This window comes from Trichosurus vulpecula, chromosome 8, assembly GCF_011100635.1.
Source record: "Trichosurus vulpecula isolate mTriVul1 chromosome 8, mTriVul1.pri, whole genome shotgun sequence".
Taxonomy (NCBI): Eukaryota; Metazoa; Chordata; class Mammalia; order Diprotodontia; family Phalangeridae; genus Trichosurus; species Trichosurus vulpecula.
In genome coordinates, this window is record NC_050580.1 from 177,530,351 (window position 1) to 177,539,812 (window position 9,462).

General features: G+C 44.5%; 1 protein-coding gene across 8 annotated transcripts; it reads left to right on the plus strand.

Moving 5' to 3' along the window:
- Window positions 1-426: 426 nt before the first annotated feature.
- HAUS4 (HAUS augmin like complex subunit 4) lies at window positions 427-7,265 on the plus strand. 8 transcript variants are annotated; one of them, XM_036769566.1, is made up of 11 exons: window positions 463-686; window positions 1,347-1,416; window positions 2,994-3,068; window positions 4,164-4,306; window positions 4,402-4,533; window positions 4,842-4,976; window positions 5,101-5,197; window positions 5,770-5,915; window positions 6,097-6,227; window positions 6,605-6,673; window positions 6,809-7,265. In XM_036769566.1, the coding sequence occupies exons 3-11, from the start codon at window positions 3,014-3,016 to the stop codon at window positions 6,990-6,992; spliced, it is 1,092 nt and encodes a 363-aa protein (XP_036625461.1). In that variant the 5' UTR covers window positions 463-686; window positions 1,347-1,416; window positions 2,994-3,013; the 3' UTR covers window positions 6,993-7,265. The 8 variants fall into 8 exon arrangements, with proteins under 8 accessions (XP_036625465.1, XP_036625461.1, XP_036625462.1 ...); XM_036769565.1 differs by lacking the exon at window positions 463-686 and adding an exon at window positions 957-1,191; XM_036769572.1 differs by lacking the exon at window positions 463-686 and adding an exon at window positions 1,057-1,191 and having other exon boundaries at window positions 4,071-4,306.
- Window positions 7,266-9,462: the final 2,197 nt, after the last annotated feature.

A 9,462-nucleotide genomic window follows, 5' to 3' on the forward strand; every position in this document is an offset into this window, starting at 1 on the left:
ACCTCTTGAGGAAAGGGACTGTCTTTTGCCTCTTTTTGTATCCTCAACGCTTAGCACAGTGCCTAGCACACAGTAGGTGCTTAATAAATTTTAATGACTTTTCAAGGGAGGCAACTTGAGACTCAAAATGACTTTCCCAATGCCCTACACTGGTTTTGCAAATATAGGAGTTGCCTTGACTCCATATTGTCTCACTCTAAATTCAGCGCTCGTTTCCCCTGGTGTGGGGCCTCGATTTTCAGCGCTGCAAAACGAACCAGATGAGGTCCTAAGGTGTCGTAGCCTAGCTTTAATGCCTGCTCATCACCGCAGCTCAAATATGAGGACAAGCACTACCACGCCTACGCGGGGGGCCCCTTTTTATATCGCCCGGAAGAGGGCGTGGCCATGACCCCAGGGGGCGGAGCCTGACGGGGCCGGGAAGATTTCCCGCCTTGGGTGTAGGTAGCTCGCGCTTCCTCTCCTCCCGGGCCTCCTTGGGACCCTGCTTGGTTGGAGGGGCGTGGAGGGGAGGGAGGCTTTCCCGTGACCCACTTTACCACCCCTAGCCCGGGTCCAGGAGGGCGGTTCCGGTCCGGCATAGGGGAACACGGGAGGGCTTGGGAGGGCCTTGGGGGAGCCCCCGCTTCCCAGGACCGACCCCCTTCGTCGCCTCAGCGGCGCGGCCACAGGATTTTGCTTCTGAGGTGTGTTTGGAAGCACTTGGGGGAGGGAAGAATGGTCCACGAGACGATCGCAGGCCTCTAGCGAGAGGTCAATCCAGTCATCCTCCTGCCTCCAAGTGGGAGGCTGCATTCCGCAGGGAGCGGTGGATGGGGGTGGGGAATCCTGGCCGCGCGGGCGCCTAACGGAACCGTTTTCCCTCCGCCTCACCCTCTGGCGTTGGGTCAGTCGCGCGCTGGGCCCCGCGCGCTCCGGAGCAGAGCGTCCCCGAGCCTGTAGCCGCAACCGGCTGCAAGCTGCGCGCGCACAGCGCCTCCTCCGCGCCCCGCCCCCCACCGCCAGGCCCCGAGGGGAGCTGCGCGCGCACTGCGCCGCCACCCTCTCAGAGTCCGCGCGCGCCCCGGGACGGATTCGTAGCCCACTGTCTCCACCGGTGCGAGTCCAAGCGCGTCGCTAGTCTTTGCGTCTGAGCGGAAGCGAGGTGGAGACTGGCTGCTCACCGCGCATTTTGATTCCTCCCCGGGCCGTGTAAGGGCCATCCCTTGTGAAATAGCTGTAAAATCCATTGGACGTTCGGGGCAGCCTGCAGAGGCAGCGCTAGGAATTTGAAAGACGCCCGGGGCAGAACGTTTAAACCAGCGCCTCGGCCCTCCAACAGCATTTAACTTGTGTGTGTTCCGCAGGTGCACGGTCTTTAGCTGCGATCGAAGGCACCTTTAACCACTACCCGTAGCATTTGCAGAGCTAAGCCAGGTAAAGAAAAATGTCCCTCCCCCCCCCCCTCCCAGGCACCAAGAGCCTGAGCCAAGCCTGCTGGAGCAGGGTAAGAAGGAGCGTTTGGACCAGGGCTCACTTCCGAGGTCCGTGTTGACCCGCAGAGCCCTCGCAGATAGTGGGCTTTTTGTCATCCAGCCTTAAAAGCCTTCCCCCGAAGTGCTGACTGAGCGGAAGCCTGCAGGTGACCCTGGCTTCTTGTAGGCTTCCCAGGTCGGTTCGCAAAGGCCTAGAGCCTGTTTGTGTGTCTGGGTCTGTCTAGCGAAGTTTGGATACACTCACAAGCAAAAACTTAAGCCACCGAAAGAAAAAAAAAAACATTTTTTGAAGGAGAGTTTTCAAAATCCCAGCCCTCGGAGTGGTGTAGTATTAACCATGAGCAAGAAAAATTACCGTTTGCAAATCAGTTATATTAATATTGTGGCTTTTATCCAAAGGGCTTCATGAATATTTAACTTCAAGAATAATTATCCTAGGTAGAAAAATTATTAGTGTTTCCCTTCAGTTTACATACAGAGTGCACAGTGAAGCTGCAAATTAAATCCTAGCATCCCTGTGCTTCATCTAGGTCTTCTAGGCTATATTACAAAACAAATGAATGGCTATTTTTACATAACTAATAAATACCGAGTGAACCAAACTCTTTGTGAACATCAAGTGGTACTACATCATCATAACCTTTGGAAGGTTCAGTTGTCACTGGGTGTCGGTGAGGCGCTAAATGCGTTTAATTTTTTAACAAAAGGAGGGGGAGAGATCAAAGGAATGGAAAATAACTGGCCAGAAAAAAAACCCCAAGCCTCCTGAGTCCAGGCCATGCCCATCTTAACTGTACCTAGTGTGGATGTAATTATCACCCTCGCACTTGACAGTCGGTCAATGCTGACAGCTCATGTCTGCGAAGCGTTAACTATACCTTCTTGTTACTGTGGATGCACTGACCCCACCGCCAGTCTCCTCGCCTTGCTTTTTTCCTCCAGGTACTCATTATTAATGCTGTTAGGTGAAAACCAGTTGTTATTTTTCGAGTATGGAATGATTTGTCACTCCAGAAGACAACTCTGGAGTTAATGATCTGAAAGTACCTACAGATCTCAGGATGAAAGGAATGGCTAGAGAAGCAGAAAAAGACTATTTTGGAATTTGAAATTTAGCTGAGTTATTTGACTCGAAAAAGAAGCAGGTTTTGATGGTTTTTTTTTTCTTTTCCCATTTCACTCATAATTGGGAAAGGTCAACTTGGTTTTAACTTGTACCAAATGGGTGGAAAACCCTATTTATTTAGACCTTAATGAGAATGTGGAAAACTCCCTTCAAGGAGGATTTTTTTTTTCCAGGCATGAGAAGTAAGTGGAAAAATTAAAGGACTCAGGATGGAAAGTGTATTGTCACTTGCTAGTCAGCATATAGGGAAAATTATATAAGCGCTTGGTCCCTAGGATGTGTGAGGCATTCCCTTTCTTCAACGGTCATTCTTGGCCTTCATCACAAGCTTATGGGATGAAGGCACTGAGGTCCCCCTCATTTCATCCCTTTGTTTTCTGTTGCTTTAACAGGTGGAAGTCCCACTGAAGAGATGGCATCAGGAGATTTCTGCCTACCTGGAGAGGGTATGGAATTACTCCAGCAAGGTAAAGCTAACCAATTGCAAAGGGTTGTCATTATTCAGGGTGCACTTTTCTAGACTCTTGACCTCCATGCTCGTAGAGCTGTCATTATCTATCACTATGGCATCCATAACCAAAGTATCTCAGTGCCTGTAGTAATTTGGGGGAAACTAGAATTCATGAGGCTTAAAGTATACTCCCAGGAGGACTGGTTGCAGCTCTCTGTAGGCAGCTACCCAAGAATTTGAAATACAGCTTATCCTGAGCTACTCCCTTTGCCACAAGGAGATTCCAAACATTGCCATGCAGGGAAACTTAGTGGAGGTATTAGCTAAATAGGACTAAAACGAGAGATCCCAGCGTAGTGCAGATATGTACTTCCTTGTGTCTATGGGCATCCTTGTGTCTATGGGCAACACTCAGGGAATTAAAATCTCAGTATCTTCTTCTGCATATAGTTGCATGATATAGACATAGTATAGCAGGACCACAGTTCTGCAGCATCAATATGAATTACTTAAATGTGTTCATGACAGTGGGGATTAGTGACTAAACTTTTTTTTTGTTATTTTTAATTAAAAGTAAGACAACAATTTATCTTTCATCTTTAGCTGTAAATATAATAAAAATTGTCTTTTAAAATATTCCAAGAACACCATTTAATCCTGTGTGAAGAGGAATTTTGGGTCATGTGGTGATACTTTTTGAATATTACCTTATTTTCAATACTTTGTGTAATTCTCAATTTCATTTCCATTTTGTAAGGTCTTTTAACTTTCTTCCTTTGATGATTCATCCTGTAATCCTTTATTAAGTGTCCTTTTTTATAGCTTTCTTTTCAATCTCTTTTAACATAAATCATTTTTATTGTCTTGGAACCATCCTAGGAGTATTACCTCAAGTATTAGTTAATATCACTCCAGTAGAATTTTAAAACTTGTTCCCATTCCACCCCTCCTTTAGCAAAAAAAAAAAAAAAAAGAAGAAGAAGATAAGGATTTCTGAAGTGTCTCTCTGTTAAATCAGGTTAGCATGATGCTGGGCTGCAGAAGGCAAAGTCTTAACTTAACCAATGATGCCTGTTTTATTTATCTTCCCTGGGATGGATATACCATTAAGTGTGCAGCAAACAACTGCCACCCTGTAACCTGACTGAAGAAGACCTCTTGCAGAACCCTCATTTTAGCAAGCTCCTGCTAAGTCTCTCTCAGTACATGGATGAGAGTGGTTTAAGCACCACCCTTGCAGAAGAGCAAGCTGAGGTAAGGGCTGAGGGAGAAGGGATTTCTTCACAAGAGAATGGAAGAAATGCCACAATAGCCAGAGGGCTCCATCCTAGCATCATCTGTTCTTTCAGGCATGGAAGGAGGTCCGGCTGCAAAAGACAGCATGGCTGAGGTCAGAAATTCTGCAGAGACTTATACAGGAAATGCTTGTGGACTACTATGTGAAGACACAGGACACAAATCTGACCCCAGAGGATAAAAAGGTATTGTCTGAATTAAGAGAGATGAGGTGAGGTTAGCTCTAAGGAGTTATTTGCCAGGGTTGTGTGATCAAGTCAAGGCAGGTTTTATCTGATGAAGTGAGAGAGAAGGTGGGTAACTAGGTTAATCAGAGAAGAGAAATGGAATATGGAATTTTGGGGGGAGGTGGAAGGTCCCAAAAACTTAAAAAAGAAAGTTTTAAGAGGAGCCATAGGGATTGTCTGAAGTGGGTAACATGTTCCCAGGCTAGAAGAAGGTGTGGAGAACTGGTTTATGAGGATGAAGGAGGAAAACTTCTATTTCTTTTTAGTTTCATGAATCCCTTGAGCAGAGGTTACTAGTGACTGAACTGACTCGACTTTTGGATCCAAGCCAGAAGAAAGAGATGCCACCTTTGCTGGGCCTGGAGAAGTCAGACTTGCTAGAACTGATGCCCCCTTCAGAGGTCAGGTGGGGGCGAGGCTGAAGCTGAGAGCTGAATAACACTCTCTCCCCTTCTGTATCTTATTTTGTGTCAGTCTCCATAGTTTTGATGTTCTATTCATGTCTCTTTGTTTCTGAATTGGTAGGATTTTGTGAGAATGAGGGAGTGTCTCCAGGCAAAAATTGAGGAACAACTGAAGAAGAAGTGTTTCACTCTGCTCTGCTACCATGATCCCAGTTCAGGTGAGCTCTTGCCCTGTGCTTCCTATTTATCATGGGCCTCCCTGGTGTCCCATCACCATCCTTTGGAAAAAGTTGGCATGTTCTTCTTCTGAAGTCAAGGGCAAAAGTTTGCGCACTTGTTTTACCTGTTTCTCCACTTTATTCGCTGGAATAAAGAGTATAAAATTTTTCCTATTTTTTCTTTGTCCAGTTAGGTACAGAGCAGAAAACATTTATCCTCCCTGTACAGAATGGTTGTTACTTTCCTAGAGAGCTGTTACAGTAACATGGAAAAGGAAGGTCAGGATCAAAAGAGTCCCCCTTACCTTTGTTTTCAGGAGCATTTTATTGCTGATGGAGGCCACAAACACTGAATCTTTGGTTAAAGGTGAGGGAAAGAGAGCCTTTGTAATCTGGGTGGGAAATAACCTGAAAGGAAGAGCTTGTGGAGTTATCTCTAAGACAGAAGAAGAGGCCCCATCGTGAATTGTTCAAAACCCTGGCACCAAAAATGGTCTTGGAGGGGCATGAAGAACAGGAGAATGCACTCTTAGGAGTCTCTCTCTGACTTTGTTCTTTTCTCTTTCCCCCAGATTCTGACAGTGAAACGTTGAAAGCAGCAAAGGTATGGCAGCTGGCAGATGTGCTGACAAGTGAGAAGCAGGAGAACCAGAGCGCCAAGAAACAGCAGAAGGAGCAGACCGTGCTACTTGAAAAGCAGAGTTCCACCTATTCTCAGGTGTGTCTGTCTGTCTCTCTGTCGTGTATGACAGCAGCTTGGAAGAGTCTCTTCCTTATTTCTATGCCCAGCATGACCGTGGCCTTAAGGTGAAGCTTCAGGAGAACATTCCTGATTTCATCTTGCATTTTATTTTTCACTCACTTAAGCAGTCATTTACTTTATCTCCTTGGTGCCTCAGGTACTCCTCCGATGTCTTTCACTGCTACAGAAGCTTCTTCAGGAACACCGGCTAAAAACACAGTCAGAGCTGGATCAAATTAATGCCCAGTACCTGGAGATCAAGTGTAGTGCCATGATTCTGAAGCTAAGGTAAACCTTAGATCGGCAAGAGTGTGTGTATGTGGGGGTGTCCTAAAGGATTCTAATTCCACATAAGCTTTTTTCTTTCTCCTTTTGCCCACTGCTGTGCCTAGCAACATGGTAAGCATTCAACAGATGTTAGATGGCATTATTAGCCTTTGTACTGCCCAGAGAATTCACCCTCAAGTTTTTACTTCTGAGTCTTTTCCAAAATGGGTACTTTACCAGGATACAAATTTTGTAGGTCCAGAGTAAAGCTGTATATGTCATCTCTGCTCAGTTCACATGCTGATGCTGGGCAGTTGAGCTATTTGGGCTGTCTGGCCTATCCCTAGATTGGCTGCTGTCATTGATAGTGATCTTCTTGGTAACTTTCTTTCCATCAGAATGGAGGAGCTACAGATTTTGTCAGACACTTACACAGCTGAGAAGGTAGAGGTTCATCGCCTCATTAGGTGAGTGATGAGAGTTTTGGCGTGCCACTCAGCTTCAGTACCCATCATGTTCTAGACTCATCTCCCTTTTCCACTTGGTGTCTCTTTTCTCAGTTGCCACATCACTTCCATGTTTCCTTTCCTTTCTTATCTTAGGGATAGTCTGGAGGGGGCCATTCGCCTACAGGAGCAAGACATGGAGAAATCACGCCAGATCTTGAGCACTTATGAGGTGCTAGGTGAGGAGTTTGACAAGTTGGTGAAGGAGTACACCCATTTGAAGCAGGCAACCGAGAATAAGCGCTGGGCTCTTCAGGAGTTTAATAAGTCTTACCATTGAGTTTTGTAGAAACCAAGGACCTGGGTCCTTCTCCCTCAAGAGCACACATTGTTGTCCTGTTTCTTCTATACAAGTATTGCCTTCTCACTCTCAAAAGGGGGAATGAGGAGACGCCACTCATACACGTAATAACTCTGGTGGACTAGGCATTCTCCTAGTTTCTGCAATATCCTGGCCTCCTCCAATTCCTCCCTAGGAACACATCTTGCGGCTTCTTAGGAAAACCAATCCTGCCTTTTGTCCAGTTGTTCCCTAAATAAAATGATGATATGGTTTCCTGTGCTATCAGTAATTCTTTCTGGGCTGAGATGGAAAAGAGGTAGTGCTGCATAGTGAATAAAGAGCTAGCTGGCTTTGGAGTTGGTACTACCTGGGCACAAGTTCCAGCTGTGACACATACTTGTTATGTGGTTGCCCAGGTCAGTTAATCCTTTGGTGGCCCACACAGCTCTCTGAAGATGATAAATTGCAGAATAGTTGCTTACCACCTACATTGGGAGACTGAATTTCCTCCTGGAGAGCTCCTTACACCAGTAAAATCACAGGTTTAGAACAATTTTTTTAAAAGTTGAAAGCTTTCAAAAAGGCTGTTTGTCCTATGTTGATAAGGAAGGTGTTCTGACGTGTGGAGAGAGATTTAAGGGTAGGAGGGAGGAAGAATTAGCATTCTTATATGAAATCTTGAAGTACTTTATTCTGAAGATTGTGTTACTAGGAGTAAAAGATTGTTTGCTTTTAGGAAACTGAACAATTAAAATGAGTATAGAACTCCCTACCCACCTCCAAGGATTGTAGGGGTGCCATTCTATGATAGTTAGTTCAACCATTTAAAAAAAATATTCTGTCAACTAGTGCTACCCAATTATTGTAAAAGGAAAAGCTGCTGGCCTTTTTCTAACTTGACCCTGTGCGATATAAATGGGATTTACTGTGGATTGTGTCTGCAGAGCCGGAGTAATAGGTATGGAGTAAGACTAACTGCAAGAACTGGGCCAGAATAGCAAAGAGCAAGTACCTAAGGGGGAAATGGGCCCTGTTTTTTTGAGAGCCAGAAAACCAGAATAGGAGCAGTAAAGAGCACTGTCATTCAGAAGAATACATCTAACCCAAATTACTGCCTAGATAAGGTCAAGTATTGGCTGGCTCCTTATAATAGCTGTGGGAAGGAAATGCAGCTGGAAGGTTTTTAATCAAGATCACAGACAGAATGTGCTGGGAATTAAAGGCAAAATGTCACTATATTACCTGGAAGGTTAGAAACCAGAGTCTGGAAATGGAAACCCTCAAAAATAGCTGTTTCAGCTAAGTACTATGACAGTCAGCATTTATCAATCAAGCACTCATTATACATGGATGTTGTGAAGTTATAATAAAAGAAATAAAAGAGTTTCTGCCTTCATGGAGTTTATAATCTATCACTGGGAGACAGAAAGACACCTCAAAAAAATCCAAGGACACTTAGAAACATAGAAAGTGCAGAAGTGAGTAGTCAGATGTTATACATAAATCCTGCAAGAATGAGGCGCTACCATAATGATCTGGGTTTTATAGATTTAGGAAAGGTTTTATTGAGAAAGTAAATTCTGAATAGGGTTTTGGAGGAGGGAAGAGATAATGGCTGATAGAAAAGTTGCATTTGCACTCTTGGGTGAGAGGGGTAGCTGGATATTTGAAGAGACGTGGAAAGGAACAGGTTATAAAGGAAAGCTTGATCAAGTTACCTTTACTTAGATATACAGAAATTCATACCTAAATCCTTTTGCTTCAGACTAGGACAGTCTGGCACACTGGGATTTAGGGAAGTCACGTTCAGATTTCCTAAAGGCTTAGGAAACAAGATGAAATAGTTTCCTTATTATTGGTCTCTGAGACATCACCAAAGGCCCCTATCATTGCAGTGGCTTGTCTAAATCACATCATTGACCAGATGTGGAATATTTACTAAGAATATGAACCTTATTCCTATGGTAATTCACTGCTGAAGGGTGCTTTGAATTGGCTTAATTGTTTTTGAAGACAATTGATATGCAAAAAATAAATTACTGAAATGTTCATATATATTGACTCCAGAGAGTCAACTGCAAGGACTATATCCCTAGGAGGTCGTAAGCCACTTGTGTTTAAAGCACCATGATTTGTGATAACGGAAAACCAGAAATGAAATATGTACCTGACATTTGGGGAATGGCTGAGTAAAATGATGGTGCATGAATGTGATTGAATGTTACAATGCCACAAGGATCAAAAAATACGAATTCAGAGGAACAAGAGAAGACTAGTACAAAGTGATGTCCAGGGAGGAAAGTAGAGGCAAAAGAACAACGCATGTGCACGATGTTTGCAACAATGCAAAAAAAAGTTAACACTGAGATGGAAGAAAATTCTGGTCAGATATGTCAATATTAGGTACCACACAGTCAAAGTGAAAGAGCACATGGGGCAGCTAGGTGGCACAGTAAGTAGACCCTGG